The 26,035-nt window shown below is 42.2% G+C and overlaps 1 protein-coding gene across 1 annotated transcript; it reads right to left on the bottom strand.

The window, feature by feature from the left end:
* Positions 1-708: 708 nt before the first annotated feature.
* KAT2A (lysine acetyltransferase 2A) lies at positions 709-26,035 on the bottom strand. The gene is made up of 18 exons (XM_018558834.1): positions 25,738-26,035; positions 23,209-23,332; positions 20,922-21,067; positions 20,752-20,841; positions 18,612-18,793; positions 16,450-16,641; positions 14,394-14,500; positions 13,803-13,913; positions 13,399-13,535; positions 12,972-13,180; positions 11,850-11,976; positions 11,040-11,150; positions 8,694-8,837; positions 6,964-7,078; positions 6,841-6,877; positions 5,836-5,899; positions 3,982-4,066; positions 709-1,164 (listed from the first exon to the last, which is right to left on the bottom strand). The coding sequence occupies exons 1-18, from the start codon at positions 26,032-26,034 to the stop codon at positions 971-973; spliced, it is 2,472 nt and encodes an 823-aa protein (XP_018414336.1). The 5' UTR covers position 26,035; the 3' UTR covers positions 709-970.

The raw sequence follows: 26,035 nt of genomic DNA, 5'->3' as shown, positions 1-26,035 counted from the left end.
GTCCTGGATGAATTCATTTAACCCCCCCACCCTGCCAACCTACTCCATGTGATGCTGACTAACTCATAGTCACACATGCTTGACAGTGCTGGGTGATAAGTAGTATCATCTCCTCATAGGAAATCCATATCTGCAGATAAATACAACCCAAATTTGGCCACAGAATCGTACACATCCTGGTTTGTTTTGGCTTTTACACCAACAATATGGCTGAAACATTTCTAATCTCTGTGCTACTGGAAAAGAGGGAGATGGACATATGCCCACAGCAACCAATCATGTTTGTTTTCATTTTCCAATCTGCAGTAAACTTAAATTTTTTCCTAACATGCCGAAATCATGAACATGCGTTGCACCAGCATGTAGTTTGTCCCGCCATTCTACCTGGTGATATTTAGATCCAATACGGCAGCTTTTCATAAATAAAATGAGAAGAGTTTCAGCTCAAAGAAAACCGGAGCCAGTACAACATTTGCTTATAACCTGAAAAGGCTTCTCTTTGATCATAATGCACTAATCCAGCTTTGGAAATTTCAAAGCATTGGGATGCTGCAACATTGCTCAGTCAATTGTGTCCCAGATGGTTCCAACAAAGGATGAAGCATTAAAAAAAGGCAAGATGGGCGTTTGTTTTGTTATGGCAATGAAACTCCGGGTAAAGGTTTCTTCTGAGAATGGAATGAACAGGGGCTCCACTTGTCCTGTAAACAAAGAAAACTATGCAGTCCTGTCAAGTGATGTGACCCCCAAAGTGCAGAGACATGTATGGAGTAGCGGGCAGACATCATCCTTCTCTAGAACATCCCCACCAACTCGCTCAGTTTAGACTCCTCGTAGAGGGTGGTAAACATACATGAACCTGGCTTTTACGCACTAGTCCTAAGGCAGTGGTGCCCTCAAGCTTGTGGAACCCCTTGAAATTCATGGAGGAGGAATGAAATGGTCGTTCCACAGCTGTTTCCAGCTGGAGTTATTTGTCTATCAGTCCACCTTCCTTCAGCTTGAAGTAGAAGAATTTCTCCAGGGTATTGGCACACTTGCAGTACTCGCTGTCAGGGGGGTTGTACTCTCGACAGTTGGTGATGATCCTCTGCAGGTCAGCAATGAAGATCTTCTTGGTCACATAATACCTGTTCTTCAGTCTTTCAGTCATGGTTTTCAGATCTTAAATAAAATGCACAATAATAAACTCTACTTTGATAGAAGACATGTAACATTGTATTTACAATGAACAGCAGAATTAGTTAGGGTGCCCATCCAGTATACAGGCCTTTCCATTATGTGGCCCCAAATGATCTATTGATCATGTCTAAACAACATACAGTGGCTTGCAAACATGTTCACCCCTTGGCATTTTTTCTATTTTGTTGCATTACCACCAGAAATTAAAATGGATTTTTATTTGTACTACATGTAATGGGCACACACAAAATAGTCCAAAATGGTGAAGTGAAATCAAGAAAATACCGTAATATAAAATGGAAAAGTGGTGCATGCATATGTATTCACATAGTCACATAATTAGTTAAAGACCACCTGTGTGCAATCTAAGTCTGCAAAACAAAAGGCAAACTCACTCATTAACTTATCACCAGCTTAAAAAACAAAAAGGTGCACATGGAAGGGCTTTATACAGTACAACAGAAAAAAGTTTCCCAGCACACTCGCCAACCAGCATGCAAAAAGACTTGTCTACCGCTAAGGTTAAAAACAGAGGTTTAGATACGTCTTCTGCAGTATATGTGAAAGCCGCGTCAAGGCACCTCTATGTAATGCGGTCCTAACTCTAAACTACTGAGAGTCTCCATCCTGGAGCACATGTAGCAAAAGATAAAATTGGGTGCAGGGTTTATCTTTTGCTATATCTTTTACCTGCACCCAATTTTATCTTTTGCTACATGTGCTCCAAAATGGAGACTCTCATAGGTTAGAGTTAGGACCGCACTACATAGAGGTGCCCTGGCGCAGCTTTCACATATTCTGCAGAAGACGTGTATCTAAACCTCTGTTTTTAACCTTAGCGGTAGACAAGTCGAACTCCTTCTGCACTTCGGCTCAGCCGAGCATGTTGGGCTGACCGTAGTACGGCTGAAATCAGGTGTACAAGCCTGAAGTGAATAGCCGACCAGCGTTCGCTCACTTCACTTCGGGTGGGTTACTCACTCGGTTGCCTTTGGCAGCTTTGTGAATAACCCTCTATGTATCTATATCTCCCCCCGTTCTCAGTGCACAGAGTAAAGTAAAGAGGTGATTTCTCTTCCTTTGGTCCCCTAACTTTCCAATGATTGGCCTTCCCTTAGAGCTTTACTCTAAGGGAAGGCCAATCATTGGAAAGTTAGGGGACCAAAGGAAGAGAAATCACCTCTTCAGCACAGTGGGAGGTCCCACATCTCACTGGTTTTATTAGTTGGCCAGAAATGAACCACTTCCCGTCCGCCGACCACTGAAAGACGGCCGGACGGGAGTCTCCTGGATGCGGGTGGGCGTCTTTAGACGTCCTTCGTGCCAGGGGGCGCGCACGAGCGGGAAACCGCCAGGATTTTAAACGCCCAGCGATGGCCGTTTACATACAAGTAGTACGGCGTCTGTAAAGACGTCCGATCGCTTGTATGATGCAAGTCAGGGTGACCCCCCTCCTTACCTCTCGTCGCCGCGATCCCGGGCATCATCTAACCCAGGCGATGTGGCAGCTCTGTGCACTGAGAACGGGGGGAGATCAGTCCGCGATCTCCCTCCCGGTCTCTGAATGCAGGAAGTGGTGTATGTTACATCGCTTCCACATTCCTCTGTCACTCTCCGGTACAGAAACCGGAGAGAAGCTGATGAAGCACATTTGTGCTTCATCAGCTTCTCTGGGGGGTCACTAGGTGACATCAGAGGTGTTAGAGACCCCTGATGTCTCCATAAAGGGTACCTGTCACTGTAATTTATTACATAGGGGACTTCTTAGCACCCTATATGTGATGACAATAAAGTGTAAAAAAAAAGTTAACAAAATTGCTCACAAAATAAAATCACACACAAAGCTTTTAAAGTCCCCCACCCCCACATAGATGCGGAAAAATGCGTTAGGTGTGCCTACACGCAAAAAGGACGATTGCGCCCATTACGCCGCACATGTTACATATCGCTGCAAACGTCACAGTGAGAGCAATAATTTTAGGACCATCAAACACTGATAACAGTAAAGTGATAAGCGCTAAAATCTTTTAAAGCAACGCCTACGGGCAATTTTGGCTATGATAGTTTTTTTGCGATTTCGCCGGTGTGCGCAATTTTAAGGCTTGACATGCTTGGTGTCTATTTACCCGATGTGACCCCATCTTTTATATTTTACCAAAAAATTGGGTACAAATAAATGTTTAAAAAAAAAAAACCCATATTCAATACTTTTTTGTTATATAGTAAAAAATAAAAGAAAGCTCTATCTGTCCCCAAAAAAATGGTATAAAATTCGTTTCAGTGTTGCATGACGGAATAAACGTCAGTTGAAGTACCGCAGCGCTGAATACTGAAAAATGGCCTGGAAAGGGAGGGGGTGTAAACACCCCGGTCAGCAAGTGGTTAAGTAAGCCACAACTATTTGCACAATACAGGGGAGTGCTGGCAAAATCTGCCATAGGGTGCCCAAACACCTTACGATAATTGTGGGAAATCCCGCGATCGTACGATTATCGTAAGGTGTGTGGAAGCCTGCAATCTCTACTACTGTAAGGTTGCACGACTTTTAACTTACGAACATGTTCGAAAACCATCGTACGATGCTCGGCGGGTGTGTAGCATGTTCGTAAGATAAAAGCCGGACGGGCCGGTGTGCCCCTCAGGGGGGCACGGCTTGCGATCATCGCAAGTAAGATCTGCCTGTCCAAGATAGGCAGATCTTAATTACCTTACAACCATCGCAAGACAAGTCTTGCGATGGTTGTAAGGTGTGTGCCCAGCAATACAATGAACATTAAACGACTGTTAAGTGAGCCTTACCAATTGGAAAACGAATCACTTCATAGTAATCTGGGGCTTCAGACTTCTTGACAGGTTCCATGAATGGCCAAGCGCTTGGATGTGCCTGATCCAAAAAAAAAAAAAACGGTAAGATTGTGCCCAATTCCACTATGTGAAAAAAAAAAAATATGAACCAACCACGAGGATCCCAGTTATTAACATACTGTACTAAGCACACGGGGATTCCATTTTAGTTGCATCAGTTAGAAACAGCCTTTTGTAGCATATGTATGTATCTAAATTGGGTGGACTGGTAGGGATATTAGGACAATGAGTCACGTCTGACCTATAAGCATGAAGCTGACCCAGGAAGTAGTGATGCTAAACCAGTAAGCAGCAGTGTAATCCGCCAGATTCTACAGGAGGTATGTACCTTACAGCAATGGCTGCCAACATTACAAATCATTTAGTAGATAAAACTGTAAAAACTTAAATGCATTACACCTATGTATTTCACCATTTGCTTGGAGTGAAAGCCAAACTCCAGCCAGAATCATTAAAATCCAAGTATCAAGGTACATGCCTTTCCCATCTAAAAATGCCAGTCTTCTCTTCACGTCCCTTCTTCCATTATTTTGATCCCCATGGCCCTGTACTCCTCCTCTGTTTTGTTCTTCCTGTTAATGCAACCGGGCGCCATTCTTCTATAAGCAGCAGTTCCCGGTTGTGTCATCATTCTTAGTCCCAAGAAGAAGCGTGTCATAACTTCACGCCTCCTTCTGTGGGTGGGTGCGATCAGCACAGAACTTCCAAACCACCCACATCAGTTGATAGGCAGCTATGCAAATAGGACTGGGTTTCAACTAGGGATGCACCGATACCGTTTTTTTCCCCGGTACTCAGCGACACCGAATACAGATACCTGAAGTTACATTAAGACAGGCGGCGGGTAATGACTTGCCACCTGGCGTCCCAATTAGCAGTGAAGCCGTCTCCATACCTCCTCACTAGGTGACAAGAAAGCATGGAGCCGGCTTTCTGGCCAATTAGGTAGGTGAAGAGGGAGCATGAAGCCAGCTTTCCGGTCAATCAGAAAGCCAGACTCCGCGTCATTACACAGTGCCCAGTTTCCTGATTGGCCAGTTTCCTGACCAACCAGGTAGACGAGGGGGCATGAAGCCGGCTCCCGGACAATAACAACTCGCTGCACAGCTTCCCGATACTGGAAGCTCAAGTATTGGGCTAGGTATCGGAGCAAATACTTGGCATCGGCACCGATACTCTTATCGGTATATCCCTAGTTTCAACCTACCCACATGACTCAATAAGCAGCAATGTAAATAGCTGCTTTGCTTATCACATCTCAGCGCACACGCACCTAAGCTCCACTCCGATATTTTGCACTCCACTCCGATATTTTGCACTGACTCATGGGAAACTTAGTGCTGCTTCCCATGGCAGATGTGACATTACACACATGGAACATCCTTCCCCTGGCACACGGCTATAGTGCTTTTACGCAAAGGAGAGCGTGACGTCGTCATTAAAGTGGACGTTAAGCATTTGCAGAAAAAGTAAGCCATTGATTTCTAACATAGCAGTGGTTTGCTTTGGGAGGAGAAGGATCAGTATCCAGAAAGTGAGCATGATTCTGGAGTTGGACATTTAGATTATTGGGAAGCATGCTGCCTCCATTTCCAACGCCATGACAAGCTAAGATGGGGGAGTGAATGCGCAGTTTTCTTTTTCAAGTCTTCTGCATGAGTGACTGTTAGAACCTAGGAAAGCCCATCATTTTTTTTCTTTCAAACAAAAAGGTTGTTTTAACATGGTAAGTTTCGACATAAGTGCTGCTTACTGCACTTGTTTGAACTACACATAAAGCACTGTTACCTTTATCTGTGCCAACAAGTTCTTCAGGACATTGTATAACTGGTCTGGATCCTTAATCTCCTTCCTGTAAAGATGATCAGTTATGAATTGAGTATAACAAAGTATTACGATAATATATGCTAAAGCAAGATATCAAAAGCTGTCTCCATACCAGTTTCGTGAAGCTCTGTGATTCAAAATATCAAAGAATTGGAAAACCCCAAACACCCATAAACACTTTATGTACTTTAAATCAAGAGCCTGAGCACACCTCTCATGACTAAGGGCTTGTTCACATGATATCAGGTCGGTCCTGATCAGATGCGGATCTGCAGACGCGGTGCTACTGATGCAGTGCATTTTTGATGCGTTTTCGGTCCGGATGCTGACAGTTTTTGTTTTTTTTAGCCGTGGGGCTGTCAGTATGCAGATTCTTCCTCTGAGGTCACTTCCGCCCTCTCGGAACATCTACTTCCCTTTGTGTATGTAAAGCTGGTGATCAGACATGTATCACATGTTTGCAGGCATGTTGATGGTGCTGGCTACAGCGATCTGCAGAGAACGAGCCCGCAGGAGACGTCGTTATTGGGTACACCCGATCTTGAGGCTCCGGGACTCCAAGGGTCAGTTCTGGAGTTTGTATGAGGATTTGCAAGGTCACCCGGATACATTTTTTCCTTTAATCATATGACATCATAAAAAGTGGAGCAAGAATACAATTTTTTTTTTTTTGCTTAGCTGCATTGTGTTCCCAGACCGGAAAAAATGTGACATGCAGTATTTTTTCTGTCATAAGCTGAATGGACTGCGCACGTGAGAACTGTAGCCCATAAAACACATAGGGATACATTAAGTGCAGGAGCATACGGATCAGGTCAGCACAGAAAATGGGCGTCGTGTGAACAGGCCCTAAGTCCCCATTGAGTAATGGAAAGGGATACAGACTAGTGTTCAGAGGAGCTGCTAATATCATATGCTCAGGTGACACTGACATCAACTATAGCATCAGAGGAGTTTACTACATACCCTTTTTCCTTGCAAGATGGCTTCCACCCAGTTTCTCCTGAAAAAAAAATAAAAAAATGCTATCACTAGACCTCTTGTAAAGCCACATCCCTTGGTGCACCTTTCACACATATACACACTTACTTATGCCTGGGATACATTCTACCGGGATCTGCCGTACACCTTCTTTAAAACATGTCAAGCCGGGATAGACCTTGCGAATCTGTGCCTGTCTGCGCTCAATCAATTTCTTAATGATCTGGATCAAACAGAATTACAGCAATAATAATAAATCATTCCAAGAGCCATGTTAATTCATTAAAGATCTCAGATGCTGGGACCTTCGGTACAAGAAGCGCTACTAGAATAAACCGCAAGGGTGTGCAGATGCCCAGAGAATTATACCTTCGCTTCTCATCACATGAAAGCCCAGATCCAGGCAAAACTTTATTTATGAAAGCACAGAGAAGGGTTAGAACATCCATCAGGATTTTTTTAATATTACTTTTCGTGTCTCTCTATTTAAGAGATTCGTCCTTAATGGTGTCACAAACAGAAGGAAAAAGCTGACAGATTTTAACGCTTCCCCATTCCATCCAAAACTATGAACAATTTTTTTAGCTGGCGTTAAGCTTTAAGACAGTCATCATTATGAAGGGTGGTAGTTTAGTTTATTGATTGATATGGGCTACTGTACTTTTTTACACTGTTCTGACTTATTAAACATATTCAACTATTATTGTAAAAAAAATAAGCCGGCTGCCATTGCCGACTCCCTAGTTCAGTGGCTGTCACTGGCTTCAATGACCCAGACAAGTATGAGCAGTTGAAACCAGAGAGCAGTCAGAATTGCCGATTTGTTTACTTGTTTAAACGTCCATCGTGGAAAAGCTGTTGGCACAGAATGGAAGCCAGGTAACTGGCATTTTTTAGAAGCAGAGGCAGCCATAAGTGATAATGGCCGCCTGCACATTCCCTTTAAAAATATAAGGGTTCTTGTAGAGCAGGGGTCTCAAACGCAATTAACTCAGGAGTCACTGGACATTTTTTTCCTCCCATGTGGGCTGCTGGCCAAATTTCATACTTCAATTTTATTTTGTATATACAGTACTATTGTTAATGTCAGTATATGCGTTTGTGATGGTTTCTTTGTATATTTTTTGCGATGCGTATGTATAGTCAGGATTTCCGTGAATGATGTCGGTATGTGTGTTAATGTTTCTGTCTGTGCCATATCAGTATGTATACATGTGCATATGTGTGCATTGTCAGTATAATATGCGTGTCTTTTCTTTCCCCCCACAGGTTCTCATTTAAATCATAGAGGACCAACAGATTCGCACATGCACACACAAAAAAAGCACCGCCACCAGAAATACACGCACAATAAGGCCCCATTCACACCTGTAAGTTTAGAAGTGATTAGGGATTTGCACCTGCGTTATCCTGCAGCAGCAGGAATCCCTAATCTGGCATTTCCAAGGGGCAGCTGTCATTCGTTCAAGTTAATGATCGGATGACAGCCGCTGCATGTAAAAACCATCACATCGCATGTAATGGTATGCAATATAATTACATGTGCTTAGGAATTAATCACTACCTCTGGATGCATAGAACGTGCATCCAACTGCCTGAAATGATATCACATACCATTACATGCATTGTGGCGGCGTTTACATACAACGGCTGGCACCTGATTTGGCCTGCTGGCCATTACTTTAAGACCCCTGTTAGAGAGGTTAGAATAGCTGCTTGTGATCTCCATTACTAAAAGCTTTGTCAGCACAACTGCTTGTTTTACACAGGACATGTAAAAACTGGGAGAAAGGGACATTATTGTACACCAAATCCAGAGAGAAGCTTAGAGCACACACCTCCTTCTGCTTCTTTATGATGTGGGAGAGTTCAGTGTATGGAATGCGAGGATTTAGTTCACACTCCATCAAGGTGGCACCTTCATAATCTTTGATGTAACCCAGATAACGACTTTTGGGTACTTTGATGTCTTTTGAAAAACCCTACAAAAGCAATATGTAGAATTACAGTCAGTGGAAGCATAAAAACACAAAAGAAGCAGGGACATTAAACAAATACTATAGCACAACATTTCTGGTGACATCCTCCGACTTTCTTTGAATAAAGAAAAGGGAAAAACACCCAGTTTCTATGTTTTTGACACGTACAATGCCATTCAAGGTAACAATAGACTCATCAAATCCACAAGAAGTTTCAAATGACATTAAGCAAGCTGCCTGGGGATTTTATTTTGTCCGGGCTTTTCCTTTAGCATGCAGGATATAATAGAATTAGGCTACGTGTGATATAAAAGAGGTTACATTGCACAAAAGGACGTAATTCAAGCATACAAAAGAAGCAGACTTCACGCACATCCGCAGTAGTTTCTGCTGATCTCAAGCCCTACCTGGTGGGATACATGAAACCTATGATGCTGAAGTCTTATCCTTGTGCTCAAATAAAGCCAAGTAAAATATTCAAATTAAACCTTTACCAATATCTTTAAAATAACAACAAACACTTTTAGAAATGTTTAGTAATTGCAATCTACAAACACATACTTCTAGATAATTGCCGGCTTTGTATTCTTTGCATATCTTATTTCTCTTTTCTTTCCCAGTCTTCTGACAGTGGCCATGTTTACTAAGGGAAGATACTAGCTCTCCTATTACTTCCTGGATTTCTGGCACATGTGACTAGACATGCGACTAAGACACGAGACCATGCACATCATCTCAGGGGGAAGAAAATGCCTTTCCCTGAGATCTCATGTGATTACAGATGAGATTTCCCAGCAATGCTCTGCTGATGACAAGGCAATCCCAGTGTGCAATGCTTTGGCAAACTGAAGTAATTTTGCCCTTTCAAAGCAGGAAGTGAATGCTCTCCAAGTGTAAGTATTCCAAAATCACAACATTTTACACCTGACATGTCTATGTTATTATTAATCATCATACATAGGAGGGATGCATTGGCAGAATTTAATTTTTGAGTGTAAAGGTCCGCTTTAAATTTGTGTCTCAACTATCACATCCATTTTGGGATCACAATCACTAAACTAAGCTGGCCCAAATGTTACAAAAGTGGGGATAAAAAAAACAAACAAAAAAAACACAACACACCACTGCTTAGACTCGTAGAGTAGACTCTTTCTGACACAGGGAGACCCACACACACACGCGTTCAACTGAGTAATATAGGCCAGGACGAAAAACACAAATGAAGACAGTTTGGAGAACAATACAAAGATTTGGAGCCAGAACAATACGAGTGTTAAGGTACTATCATCTAGATATTATATATGGGAATACTATTTTAGATGCAAAATTGATACAGCCAAAAACAAACCAAACCTAAATGGGACTTTATTGGTAATATTGTAATCAAAAGAATATTTAGGTAAAACTTTGGTTTATTTATATATATCCATAAAACAAAGGCTAAGCTGAAACAGAAAACAAAATCAATGATAACACTCCCCCCTCACCTCATTAAAACAAGGAGGTATAGGTTCGGTATATTACAGTTATCAAAGGGTTGCTCAATGATGGAGCTGTGGCCACTTGGCGCATTTTGTGATCACTGTCCACTTCAGAGAAAAGGGACAACAATCTAGAGCATATCAATTTGAAGTTAACCATCCTGTCTAGTGACTGATTATATAGACGTTGTTTACTCAGTGACTACACAGGATGGCCAACTTAAAAACATATGTTATAGATCGCTGTCCTCCAGTTTCCAACCGTGGAGTGAATGGTGATGTTCATGAAACCAATCAAATGCCCAGAACCCCGCCATTGAACAACCTTATGATATCTTGAAAACTGTGTACTTGTAATATACATATACAACCCAAGTTGTAGTAAGCGGCATGGGAGGAGGAACGTTATCAATTATTTGTTATGCATATCAGCCTTGCTTTTATTCACGTTTTAAGGATAGATGAAAAAAAATTGAAACTTAAGCCAAATATTGTTCTGATGACAAAATGTTATACCCATTTAGTACAAAAAAAAAACACAACAACCCATTACTACTACAATTTATACAGGATAATAAAGACATCCCATTTTGGTAGGGCAAAGAAAAAATCTAATTTCAATACAAATTTAGTCAAGTCTACAACAGCAGAAACATATTTCTTACCAATCTGCTCCTTTCTCAGGCTGAAAGGCATAATATTAAAAGTTAAAACAGATACCCACCTGCTTTTTGAAATAGCCAATAGCATATTCATCTGCATATGTGAGGAAGTAGAGGATGTTGTGTTTGATGTGGTACTCCTTTAAATGGTTCATCAAATGGGTGCCATATCCCTTAAAATGAGATTAAGAAAATCAAATCAATAAAACACAAAAAGCAGAAAAGGCTGGACTTGAAATCCATTTCCCCCTTTGTAAGTGATTAGCATTTATTGTGGTAATGTAGAGGTGCAGTGATGGATACATGTGCACATTTTCATGACTCGTAGTGCAGGCTTTCTTCATTTATTAACTTATTAGGCCTGAATCCTAGAAATTAAAAAAAATTTCCACAGGAAATTAAGTCTAACACAGGGATCAGATTGTACAGCAAGCGGTAAACAGCTGCTCCCCTCAGTTATTCATTATAACACGATCACTAAACACTAGCTCTGCCTTTCCAGGTTACAATACACTGTCTGGTGGGGTTGTCACTATGAATACTATATCATATACAGCAACTGCATATGGCTGCTTCATGTACCGGTGTACATTGTTGGAATGTTTTTTTTTTTTTTAAATACCTCGCAAAAGGTGGAAATGGGCTTTTAAAAGGACCGTGGAGATGAATAGTTACACAGTCCAGAGACCATGGAGCTCAAAGAATATGGCTATAGCAACAAAGTTATTTCTGTGATGCACACAAGAAAATGGAAGCAAATATATGGTAAAACCTTAGGTAAATAAATGTGCAATAACTGATCTGAGCACAGCATCAATGATGGCGATGTGCAATGGACATGAAAAACGCATGTAAAATAAGATTCTACAAACCTTCACTTGCTCATTAGAAGTAACAGCACAAAACACAATCTCTGTGAAACCTTGAGTGGGGAACATACGAAAACAGATGCCACCAATAACCCGACCATCTTTAATAAGTGCAAGAGTTTTGTGTTTCCTGTAGAATAAAAGATAAGGTGTGTTAAGAAAACAATGAATGACCATAATGAGTCATAAAAAAAAAAAAAAAAAAAAATATACTAGTAATAATATGGAGGAAGAAAAGCAAGCCGTTCAGAAAACATGTTACATCAAACTGAAGTCACTAGATTCCCAGTGCTGCAGTCCATTGTGTGTTGCGCTGTGCTGAAAAACACGTATGCACTAATTTTTTTTTAAACAAAGATATTATTAGCAGGTTACATACAAGGTGCATATCCCAGTATAGTAAACATCATATATGTAAGTTGCGCCAAGTAAGTGCCTACATCTCTCCACATAATCTACTGCACATCAGGGACAGGCAATGTAGAAGTCAGGGATCGGCAAGGTGCAAAGTCTGGGCAGAATATCAGGCAGGGATAAAATAACCTAATCCAGGCGCAGACTCCCTTAACGCACCATTTTCAGTAATGCAGCACAGCACAATGTACGGTGGTGTGTTGTAATGTGTAGCAACACACATGTATTGGCAAGGTGTGTTGGGCTCATCTCTGCAATGCCAACAGTCTCATTTTCTCATCATCTGCTTTAGACACTGCTTTACAGCACAAAAGGTGCATAGTGCTTAATACGAAATAAAGTTTGTTTGATTACCAATGCTGAACATGATTTTTAAATGTTTAAATTCCAAAGCATGCACTCGGGTAACAGTATCAAGTGCAGTGCACAGCTGCTTTTCAATTAAGAATATCACAGCATATACAATATGGAATGCCATATAAATAAATATGGGTTGCAGCTACCAAAAATAGAGCTACAACTAGGTTTTTAGATGGACACCTGTTTGGCAAGTAAATATATATCTATTGTCAAGGAAACACATTACTCTTGGCTTAAGTGGCATGGTGTGTGCTATAATGTCAAACGTTCAATTTCAAGCTTTTAGTCAAAAGAAATTTATTTTACAGGTGACATTAAAATTAAAGTGTAAACTTCAAGCTTTGGACTTACGGGTCAAAGACGAGCCGCGTGATATATTCCTTGGGCATTCGTGGAAGTTGATGTGAGAAGACGTTCTGTAAGCCAACAAGCCACATAAGAATCTTCTTGTTAGACTTCTGAGACAAAGAGTTTCCAATCACATGGAACTCAATGATCCCCCTGCGCTCCTCTAGGCGTGCTGTCTCGTCACGTGCAGCATTAGCAGATAGTAAACTTGTCTATTACACAAGAAGTAAAATAAAAACACAATGAAACTGGAGTATTCTCAATGCATCTAAGGATGTCAAGATAAGATGTGTGGCATTGCCTTAAAGGCTATTACATACGCATATTATTTTTATATAATTTATTGTTAAATATGATTAACATAATCATTACTAAATAAAAACACACAAAACATGACATTAACAATGTGTTTCATCAATGAGCATCTTACATCTGGACCCAACATAGCAGCAGGGTCAGTGATGGTTAGCATAACTTCATTTACTAGTTCCATAGGTATATCACCCATAACCCGGATTCTCTTGGCATCCTCTATTGTCAGGCTGTCGGACAGTTTCCTTTTTTCTCCTGTGTGGGAAAAGGGCAATAAAATGTCATTAAATGAGTGATATGACAAGGATACTATGCAACATCTAGAAAACAATGCTGTTTTTGGTCTGTTCTAAAAATAGGTAATACTAATAACTACAGATCTTTGCAGTATGGTGTACAGAACAGACAAAACATCTTCCCATAATTCAGGTGGGAGATATTATTTAAGTAGAGCAGACATTGTTTATTGGTAATTTACCTGCAGAACATCTTTAGAAAACATACAACAGAATATTTTATTACCTTGTAGGGGTTCTGAAATCCCAGCATCTCCATTGGATGATAGAGTGGAGTTGTTGTTCAGGCTGTTGCTGAAGAGTGGAGTACTGGGGGCAGCAGTAGTGTTTACAGCAGCTTGTAAGAGAAACCATGAAATAAGTCATCTTTCTAAACAAAAAGGAAACCCTATCATTGTTTTCCAGATAAAGTTAAATGCCAGGCAAACTACTACATATTAGGTTGAAATATATACAAATATACAGCATATTTATATGCCATTTGATTTGTCAAATATGCCAAATGACAGCAACAGTTTCGGGCATACAATGCTCTCTGCCAAACTGATTACAGTATCACAATAATTAATGGGAACTACGGTAGTAGGAAAGGACATGGTGATGTCCTTTTACTACCTGTTCTCTCTAAATGCCATGCAATACTCATTTGTAATCAGCATGACAAACAGCACAATCCATTTATTTGTCTCTTTATTGTGAAAGGCTATGAAACCTTATCTGGCCCTTATTTCTTTATATTACTGTCACTGGTTATATGCATACATGTCTTGAAACTGCAAGATGATGCTGAACCGGACAGCCAGCTGAATTACTCTACCTGGACGGGGCACTAGCTGGGGAACCTCCGTGTTGGGGACTGTGAAATCTGCCTCCCAGATTGGAGAGTTCTCGCCATAAATTTCTTCTTCCAACATGGAGAGGAACCTCAAATGTAAAATATAAGCAGCATAAGTGTATGTCAAAGCTTTAATTGCACTTTAACAGCCCCTGTCCCCAGAAGCACAAACATTCATCAATTATCTATACTATTGGCAGGTGAAATAATACAATACTACAAAACACAAGACTTAAGGTGGCCATACACTAGTAGGTTTTCGGTCGAACATTTTCATTTGACACGAACCCTCGTTTGATTATAGCTCGAATAACCCATCAAGCATAGTCAAATGTCAATTTTGGAAATTGATGGTTAGACATACTAGCCATCCAATTTTTTACAAATTATAGAAATACATTTTCTTTTGCGCATGTGATGTGTTCTTGCTAAGATTTTTGACGAACTAAAACTACACTGATCTATCGAATTTTGTTCTATCACGATATCAAAAATGTACCATCAACTTAGTTTGTGTACAATTTCCAAACAAAAATCAAACAATGTATGGTCACCATATGGGGCCCAATATTTACTAGTAAACAAAATCGCAACTGAATTCTCTCAGATTTCAGTTACTTTTTAGTGGCTGTTCACACGACGTCTGTTTTCTATGCTGACCTGATCCGTACGCTCCTGCACTAAAAATGCATCCCAATGTATCCCTATGTGTTTTATGGGCTACAGTTCACGTGCGCAGTCCGTTAAGGTTACGACAGAAAAATACTGCATGTCAGATTTTGTACGGTCAGGAAACGCAAAACGCGTCAAAAATGCACTGCACTGCAGCTGACATACTGACAGCCCCACTCCAGCAAAAAAATAAAAACAATTTTTTTTTACTGGAACGCATCAAAAATACATAACACTGCGTCTGCAGATCCGGACCTGAAACTCATGTGAACAGGCCCTAAGGCATGCCAGTTGTACAGGTTGCCAGTGTGCTTATTTCAGCTCTCAACTGATCTTTCAAGCCCTCAAACGGCTGGTGTCATAGCTGATCACATGTGCAGCACCATGACAACTGCAATCCAAATAGAGGCTTGGCACCTTCCTTGGCTGTAAAAGATATACTTGCAAAGTAATGCAACAGTGCATTTTGTTTTAAATCTCCAGAAAATATTTCTGTTTTTCTGCCGTCACTCAAGTGATCCATTGGGTATTCCCCTTGTTTTTTTATAACTTGTCTGATTACAGATCTATGTTCATCTCAAGCAGGTTTAGCCCCTTCCCATCCAGCTGTTGCAATTAAATGGCCAGATGGGACACTATTGAATGCGGGTGTTTGTTTTTTTTTAGACATCCTTTCTCACCACGGGACAGCGCACAAGAGTGGGAAACTTTCAGCATTTTAAACAGCCAGCAATGACCGTTTACATACAAGCGTTTGGGCGGCTAGAGATTGCAAGTATGTTGTGTGCAACTGTCTGTGTGTCTTTTGAATGCAGAAGTGATATGTATTACATCACTTCCACCTTCAGCTATCATTTCTCCAGCTTCTGTAGCCAGAGAAGAAGCTAGTAAAGCAGATATGCTTCATCAGCTTCTTTGGAGGTTCGTAGGTGACATTAGGGGTCTAATAGACTGCTGTTTCCATAAAGACGACCTGTTATTTTATATTTGCGATCACATAGGGAACTTGTTAGACCCCTCTCATAATAAAATCCATGTTATCCCTAGAGACATGTCAGCCCATAAGGCTTAATAACCAAACCGGGACCCCCCCATCTGTTAAAAAAAAAAATCAAGGCAACTGGACTTGCTGCATTTTTCTTGAAGACGTTTCGCTGGTCATCCGACTATCTTTCTCAAATCTTAATTATACTATATACTATGACTTGGATGAATGAGAACCGTCACAGAAACACTAGGACCATTAGTGCAATGAATATGACAAATACTGTTGGATGTTTAGTACCAGGATCTTTAACTGTACTAACCACCCCCTTGGCCTGGGCCTTGATATAACCAAAATAATATTATTTCCAACTACACTCACTTGGGGAAGTGGGTAAGAATAAGTGTCCTCTTCTCTGGAACCAGCTTATCCTTCTCCACTCTAAATTTCTCCAGAAGTTGTCTGCGTGTAACCGTGAAGATGGAGCGTAGCAAACTCCGTCCAAACACTTGTGTGGTTTCATACCGCGGTAAGCTATCACAGCTCTGAGGAACGTGACAGTAACAAAGCCACCTGCAACAAAGAAATCAATTCTGACAATACATACAACCAATGCAATCATTTAACAGTCAACCAAATGCTAAATGTCACCAATGTAAAATAACCACACAATGATTGATCGTTTCCATATACTGATTAACTGATGGCATATGCTTATTCTAGCCCTAGATGGGACAACATCTTTCAGCAGGATGTTTTTTCCACAAAGATAGTCTTGGCAAGTTCAATCATCTGAAAACACATTTTAAACCAAGGGAAAATAGTCTGCATATTTTATAAGGTGTGGCCAGGGAGTTTCATATGTGACCGGAACAGCTGAGAGTAATGGGGGAAACCCAGAATAAGCAGGACATATTGGATATCCCGGCTGTCAAAGAATGGCTAGAGTTCCCCCGACATTGATAAAATATTGCATAACATGACTTCATACCCTGTTCTGTGCCCTGCCCAACTGTCTCCTCCGTCTTAGCAGCAGTATTCAATAGCCATCTCTTAGTGCCCAATTAGTATGGTGCAACCAAACATCCAGAACAATGACAACAAGATTTGTGGACACACACACACAGTGTATCTTGGCAAGTTACATCACATATGTCAATCTCAGCATTAGCCGATAGTGACTGGGTTTGCATAGTGATAGTTGTGGTTTAATGAATAAAGATAGAACACCCAGAATAACCACCTACCGCTTACTGCTATTTAAAGTGCATGATAAAGTTTAATCCAACGCAGCAAAAGATTGGCACACAGGTAAAGCAATATTGTCCAAACATCTTATTAAACAAAGGATGAGCGCAGGTTCGGATAGGGTTCTGAACCTGAGCTCCTCGAAACCCAGAAGGCAGCTCCTTCCACTGCTGGCCTATCAGGAGCAGCCAGGAGGTTTCCTGCCTGAAGCTGCATGTAAGCAAAGGGGTGGAGGCTGTGACATCACTGACCCTTTATATTTGGTCAATGACATAGGCCACACGGCCATAAGAAGGTCAATGATGTCAAGGCAGGCACCCCACAACCTAATGTGCGGCTGCGATTTTTTTGGATTGTAATATCAGTTTATTGATCCAATGTGCCTATGTCACGGTTTGCAGCCAGGGCCAACCTTTATTTTTGCCCTTCATAGACTTTCTGAGCCAGTCACAAATACGCAGCTTCTCAAGGAAGATTTCCTGTAAATTGCCCATTATCTTATACCACACAGTGGTTGGCCTCCTCAGTCTAAGTCACCCGTGGTCACTACTTGGAGAAACAGAAAGATGAAAATGCAATAGAGAGACTTCTGCTTTGTGTAAACAGACTTCCATGCAATGACTCACTGATTGGAAGGCTGCAATGCGAGCGAACACATGCCATCACAAAAGCTCTACCTCAAAAGCTTCTGATCAAAGCAGCTACTCTCCCAACTCATAAAACTACATCCAGGTTTTGGAGCAGTGAGAAGAAACCCGATTATTACCTCTGAACATGGCAGATGCCCTAAAACTAATAGATCAGTGAAAAGGAGAATGCTAGCTTCTGTCCGATGCTTACAATGCATGACAAATTCTCCTTCAAAAAGCGGATACTGTACTTGTTAGCTAAAACTTAAGGCGGAACTCAAGGATTTTGAAAAGTTAACAGTGCAGTGGGGCTACCTTTGCACTGCAAGGTTACATGCTCATTTTGTCTAGGGAGCGCCTGGCTTCTAGACTGGTCCCCGCAGCCTCGTCTCCCGGGCTCTGGCAGTCTAAGGACACGTGACATCACCACTTCTACACAGGTCTATTAGACATGAAGATGCCGAGGGACATACTACAGCCGAAGAGGAGGGGGTGAGAGGTGAGCAGTCACTGTTGCAGGACTGGGTGAGTATTTCTTCTTTATTTTCACCCCAAGTCCAAAACGAGCGGTTAACCCTTACAGTCGGGAGGGGGGTGGCCCCGGTGCAAGGGTGAAAATGTTTTAAATCCTTGAGTTCTTCTTTAGGAAGCCAAATCATACTTTACCTTGTGTAGTTAACCTTATAGGTTGCCACATCCTCATTCTGGGACCTCTGTCGGAACTGCGATGGGGTTTCAAGCTTCCAGTAATTTAAACAAAGTAGAAACATTTTAGAGAGCTCATACATTGTCTGGCGTTCCTTTGGTGGCAGGTGGCTGAATTTGTACTGCACAAAATTTAGTACCCCCTGTGGAAGAAGAGCCATCATTTTAGCTTTCTGAAATGTACTTTCAAAACAAATGAGGTTGTTGCTAGGGTGCAAATAACCTATTACAGTAATACCTTGGTTTACGAGCATAATTCGTTCTGGAAGCATGCTTGTAATCCAAAGCGGTTGTATATCAAAGCGAACTTCCCCATAGGAAATAATGGAAATTCAGATGATTCGTTCCACAACACAAAAATAATTACAATACTGTACTGTGATAGAATACTTTACAAAATATAAAGAAAAATAGACCAATCCCCGGTACCTTCGTGGCTGGTGTGAGGGGGACAAGAGAGAGGAGGATTATTGTGTAGGACAACTTTCACTGTCACTAACGGAATCACTGCTATCTCTTGGCTCAATGGAATCTTTTTCATTTCGTGAAACCTTAACAAGGAATCTATCCAATGTGACATTGCATTGTCATTAAACAGACTAATCGCTCGCACTGCTACAGCCTTATTCGGGTGGTGCTTTTCTACAGAATTTTGCTCTTATTGCAAGACATTGCTCGCATATCAAGGCAACATTTTTCAGAAATGTTTGCTTGTCTTGCAAAAGTTATTACTGTACCTTCCTATTTCAGTGTTATAAAATGTCTCCATTGCGTCTGTGAAAAGGACATTGTAACAGGCAAGCACAAAACACCAAAGAAATTAAAATTATTGGCTGGGTTGGGGTTTTGCTCTGATGCCCCTGTGTGGATATATAAATTCAGACATCACATGCTCTGTGTACGTAAGCTGTACAAAGATTCATTACTCAAACATGCAACAAGCAAAACCTATTCATGCTATAAACATAAAATAGTTTAAGGCTTGACTGAAAGTCAGGCACCTTCCGTTTGGAATTTAGCATGAATTTTGTAAATTACTTAAAAGGGTTAATAAACCCTCAGCGGTTTTTGCATATACCAACTGCTAGCAAGCAGTAAATATATGCAAAACGATAAAAAAAAAAAAAAAAAAATGTAAAAAATAGGATTTTGCCACCCCTAGGCTGTAATTGGTCTTTAGTTTTGTGCCTAGCGTCCTTCTCCTGCAGGTGGCGATATTACCCTACCATTCAGGATCTACGATCTGTTGCCTGTGTCCTTCAATGAACGGGAGAGAAAAAATGTTTTTCAAAGGGTTAATACTTACCTGTGTCTTCACCACGCGCTCCCGTCCGAACATCTGAAAATTTCTCGGGTTGCCGCAAAGGATCTTGGGCCGGGCGAATGCGCAGTTCAGATGTTCGGCCGGGGAGACGATGAGAGACACAAGGTAAGTATATGGAGCAGCGTGCACCTGCACAGACTTTGTGGGACATGAGCGAAGAGGAGGACAGAGGAGTCAGCGCTGGATCGGAGACCCGCACCAGCACTGGAGGGACAGCTAAAAACTCAGGTACCACAGGGAAATGGTAGCCCGGGTCACCTCCTTCACTGTAAGCTTGCAAAGTGCACCAGGGCCACGTAACCACCATATGCCAGACAACCCATGAGAGCGTGAGCTCCAAGGAAAAAAAAAAAAAAAGGGTGACAGGTCTCCGGATGGAGGAAACACACTGAGGGCTGGATCTGGTGGGATCACTTTTAAATTCTGCTGGGTGGTGCGTTTCCTGTCCGAAGGCATAGCCTCACACTCTCATGGGCTGTCCTGGAAGACGACTGGGGAAAATTGGATTTGAGGGGATGCTAGAGGATACCATCAGCCACTAGGGTTTTTCTAACATCCACAAACACTACAGGGAGATTTGCAGAGAGATTGGCAGGTGCACATAACCACACTAATTACTATATGGCAGAGGCAAAACAGACATGGCAATTCCATTGAACTGGACTGCTGTTGTAATTCACATGACCAAACTTAACCTGAAAACATATGGAGATGCCCTCAATTATATAAAGAAGACAATATCAATCCTTTAACTTGTGAACATCTTGCTAAAATTACCTGTTCAATATTTGGCTTTTCAAAGGGTGGACTTCCCAGGGACCCTTCCACCACTGGTCGGATCATCTGCAGAATACATTTTCTAAGAAGCTATAAAAATTGAAAAATATGAATGAATGGATCAGTCTCCTATAATAACAGATTAAAAGGGTTTTATTTTCAGATCTTACCTTAAACAGGTAAAAATAGACCTGTTTGGTATCTGTATCCTCCTCCTTGTGAACAGACATGAAGAGGTTCTCCACATCCACCACCATGCCCAACAACCGATTGATTTCATCTTCAGAAACATTTTCTAGATGTGACACATGGTCAGCTGCAGTTCAAAATAAACACTAAAGTTAATATTCATGAAATGTTTAGAACATGCTTCAAATTGTTGACCTTTTTTTCAGAAACGATGCACAATTCACATCCTCCCTTATTTGTAGCCCTGGTGACCAGGATGAGCAGAGAGGTTGCATGCTGATGCTGTTAAATCCAGTCTGGGAATGTAAACATCTGACCTCTGATCATGAAGGGGTTAAAGCCTATCCATTATACAGGGGTGTGGGATTCCTGCGCTGGGCAGGTGTTTTTCTTTGCATTGAGCACTGCTGCATGCAAGCAGGAATAAATGTAGAGCAGGGAAGCCACTGCTCGTTTTGTATAAGTGATCTGGGCGGCTGTACAGCACTTGTAGCAGCCTGCTTGTCCATCCATCCCCTGTGGTTTTTGTGGTGCCCTGCCCTTCTGGGGGACCCAGGACCACAGCAATGATTTTAGGATGGAATGCGTCTGTTCTCCGATCTGCTCTGTGGGATCAGTGAGACAGGAGCACTGTACTCACAGCGCTTCCCATCTCAGCTGCATGGAAAATCAAGGGCAGGCTCCATAAAAGAGAACCTGTCACCTCCAAACACCATCACATAAGGGCTTGTTAGCCCCTGTATGATAACAATAAAGTTAAGTGAAATTATATATATATTATATATTGTGTGTGCGCCATATTGTGGTAGCCAGGCAGCAGCACTCTCGAACACGCACAAGGTGCATTACAGGATAGTTCACTTTCCAAAAGTAATTTGCCTGCTCAAACATGGCCCCCTCTCCCCTCTTTGCTATACTTGCCTTTCAACGAACGGTCCTTCCCCTCCGCTGGTCCGGGTGCACTTTCAGCACAGCGCTGCACTATGGATTTTGAATTTCGCTCCTAAATTGCGAGCACTCATTGATTGGCGCAGTCAGAAGCGCTTCTTAGCACGGTTAAATACGGTTTTGGTAAAAAAAAATATTTTGTATCAGGGCAAGTAGATTGTCATAGATTGGGTCCCCACTTTAGCCCTGGGACAAGTAGTTGTTTTTTTTTATTATTATTTCCACCCCCCTGATTATTTGACTACCTATATACTTTATCATATCTCTCCAAGGTCCTCTTGTATTTCTAGGGTACACCTTCCCAGCCTGGGCAATCTTTAGGAGAGCTTTATAAAGCATCTGCCCAACCATACACTGGGTGAATGCTATTCCCACGACATTCCTGTCACTAGATGGAACAAAGGAAGGAGTCCCATACTATTTTTTTTTTCCTACATAGCACATAACATAAAAAAAAAAAAAAAGCACCGCTTTGCCCCAAGTATGAAGCAGAACCAAGAGAGAAGAAAGGAGTTTGTTTGAGGGTTGTTGTTTCTCGCTATCCTAGATTTAGGAGGTCCTGATTATTGCATATAAAAAGGATGAACTCCCTAAGCAGGGTCAGCCAAACATAGACCGTTTGACTTCCTCACCCTTTCCCGGAACCTCTCCTCCTGTGGTCCCAGGGAGACATGATACCCAGATTTTGGGACTGTTCCATCTAGCCCGACGATTCGCCGGCCTGTCCTAACTTGTTGTGGTTCTGCCTGAAAGTAAGCATTTGCTATAAAAGAAGTTGCTAACAAAACCTCCCCTGATGAAGCTTTAATGCCCTGGGAGAAAATAAACTACAAGCCCTTGGATGCTGTCTGTATGGAATAACGATTGTACGGTGGTGTAAATATATGCTACTTGAATGTAAAAACTGTATAGGGTACAACATTAAGGGCTATACTTTTCTGAAAGCAACAGAATGAGGAAGATATGCTACCAATGTATAGCGCACGGGAGTATTTGTAGAAACTAAATGTTGTATTTTAAACTGTGATGTCAAATTATGACATATAGTTGTGTAAATGACTCATATAAACCCCATTATTGTATATATTGGTATTTAAATAAGTATGGGTAAAGAGGCAATGAAAAATCTATATGTGATCCTTAAGAGGGTTTATTTATTGGACTCATCTAAACTGTGTTATTGCTAGGCCTGCCAATAATGAACAATTTAAAGTGCAGGGAGCCTACCAGCATGACAGTCTAGGCTGGATTATGTTTAAGAAATTAAGAGCACATTAGGTTCCAATTGACAGGATTAAAAGACGTCTGAATCTCTCATACCAAGGGAATGACCACAGCTTCGGCATGGGTCGCTCAGGCTGGCCGCAGGCTGCTGGAGGTCCATTCTTGGTGCTGTCTGTGGGTTCGGGTTTTTCCATCCATTGCATTTACACACATCATTTGCCTGGTTCATCAAGGAAAGAAGAGGTATGTATGCATGCAATATAGCAAAGTTCATTTTATACCAAAGTAAAAACAGAAACACCATAGGTTTTACCTTATAGACAACATTTACAGGTACAATAGAGCACTACTAAAACCCTTCTGTTCAGGAGTATCAACAGAGGGAGAGCTCTCTCGGGCCAGGATATATATGCTGGCCCCGAAAAAAGTGATATTGTTTTGCCTCGGTATCAGTGTCGATACCGAGTACTCGTACTCGCCCAAATGTTTCAATATGTTCTGGTCAGGGGGACATCTCCCTCTGAACGGCAGTGCCGAGGGAGAATAGAAGCGATTTCCTTTCCAATCAGGAAGCCGGAAATGGGTTATGACCCTTCCTCCCGATTGGCTAGGAAGCCGGCTTCACTTGTTTCTAGGCAGCCTGGCGGTACGTAATGACCCGCCACCCGGCTTCCTGATTGGCTAGGAAGCCGGACGGCACGTCATAACTTGCCCCCCAGGTTCCTGATTGGCCAGGAAACCAGGCAGCCTCGGGAAATGAAGCTGGTGTTCTTTCGATAGAACACCGGCTTCCCAGGCAATCAGGAAGCCGGATTTGCCTGATGAAGATACCACACTGGTTCCGAAACTAGGGCTGCAACAACTACATCGATTAAAATCAATAATGAGAATTATTGGCAACCCTTCTTATCAGTGATTAGTTGCTTTTTGATTAGTGGCTGCTGCTCTGCTTCTCCGTTCTCCTCCCCGCTGGTGCTGACTGCAGCGGTCTGTGTCCCTTTCAATACCCGCTGCTCTCCCCCTCTATCGGCAGGGGTAGCAGGGACACAGACCACTGCAGGCGGCACCAGCGGGGAGAAGAGACTGCTGTGACTGCATTTCCCCGCTTCTGTGTACTCCATTAAAGGGAGACCTCTCTGTTTAGAGCTCCCCTATCAGAACCAGTGAGGGGTGTGTCAGTCAGTTTTGCGCAAACTGGGTTTGCGCCAAGCCCCTGCACATCACTAGTCCTATTCATTGCTGGTGCCTGCGCACATTCATTACAGTAACCAAAAGCAGAGCAAACACCTGCACCATCATGTGACTTATCACGAAATCCCCAAAATTTTCTAGCATATGCAATTTTCCAAGCATATGAAATAACATTATATAAAATGACATAGAATGTGTGAAGAGTAGGAGCACCACAAATAAATTACATATAGGATTTGCTTAACTTAAAAGGTCAATAAACTGGAGGCAATGTGTTTTGAGGGAGCTCCTCAGGGATTTAACTGGCAGAGATGAGTATACTGGGCAGTATTAGAATGCCAGTGCGGGCACCAGAGCGACATTCTAATCTTTCAATTTGTTTTCCTCATACTGTCCAGTATTCCCATCTAGGGATGCATCGATACCGTTTTTTCAGGACTTGCTGATACCAAATACCGAAAGTCCCATTAAGGAAGCTGGGCGGTGTGTAATGACTCGCCGCCCGGCTTCCTGATTAGCCTGGAAGCCGTCTCCGTGCTCGTCACCAGGTGGCAAGGTAGCATGGAGCCAACTTTCTGGCAAATCAGGAAGCTGGGGGACGGGTAATGACTCGCCGCCTGGCTTCCCGATTAGCCAGCTTCACAACCAATCAGGAAGTCATTACATGCCCCCTGGCTTCCTGATTGGCCGGAAGCCAGCTCCATGGCCAATCAGGAAGTTGGGCAGCGTGTAATAACTCACCGCTCGGCTTCCTGATACCAGAAGTTCCGGTATCAGGATAGTATTTGCCCATACCAGTGCCGCTACTAGTAATGGTGCCGATACCGAGTATCAGTATATCCCTATTCCCATCCATCACAGTCATTTAGAACCCTATGAAATCCCCTTCTCCCCAGCTGTGATCCTCCGAAACACATTGGTTACTATTTATTGACCTTTTATAAAGATTCATGTAGCATCAAAGCCAAAACTTTAATTTTACCTTAAGAGAGGGTTATAATTCCTGTCTGGTTTTTGTTTTGGTAATCCCATTGGGGAGATTTATCTTCACTTCCTCTCTGATTGCTACAACAGGAGGTGAGAGAAATTCATCCAAAGTGAGGGTAATCCCTGGTGGTCAGCAGGGTCATCACAACTAGTGTCCCCATTGGAAGATATATCCCATCTATTCCTGTACCACATGTACTATTGGGATCAGCACTCCACCAATGGCTACCTTATATAAAATTACAAGGGATATTTCTAAAGGGCTACCTAGCTGATTTGATCACTCGGAATGAATGATTGCAGCTTTATGCAGCGAATGGCATTGCCATTTAATGAATTAGATTGCATACAAACTGCATTTGCAAGACAACCAATGCACTGGCCCAACGGAGCATGAAGTAAGGAAGCAGGTCACAATGAGGAGGAAATGCACCCCCCTTTATTTACCTTACAAGCCGAGAACACTCCGAGCTTCTCTAGCTTCTTGGCCCGGGGAAGGGCCCTAACTTGAGCTTTCCTTTGGCTGGCTCTCTGCTGCTGGCTTAGCCCGGGCCTAGCTGGGTCACTGCTGCCTGAGCTGCTTCCCGCCGCCGTGGTGGTCGCGCTCTGCCCGCTGGCTGGAGACTGCAGACTGCTCCGGGACTGCGTGGCCTGCACCAGCTCAGCCATAGCAACGATGTACGCCGCGCCGTCTATCAATAAAGCTGCCCGGTTCAATAGAGCGCGAGTTCTGACACCGCGCATG

The sequence above is a fragment of the Nanorana parkeri genome, unplaced genomic scaffold (assembly GCF_000935625.1).
Source record: "Nanorana parkeri isolate BGI_ZX_2015 unplaced genomic scaffold, ASM93562v1 scaffold362, whole genome shotgun sequence".
Taxonomy (NCBI): Eukaryota; Metazoa; Chordata; class Amphibia; order Anura; family Dicroglossidae; genus Nanorana; species Nanorana parkeri.
The sequence above is the reverse complement of the archived record's forward strand: the minus strand, read 5'-3'. Positions and strand labels throughout refer to the sequence as shown.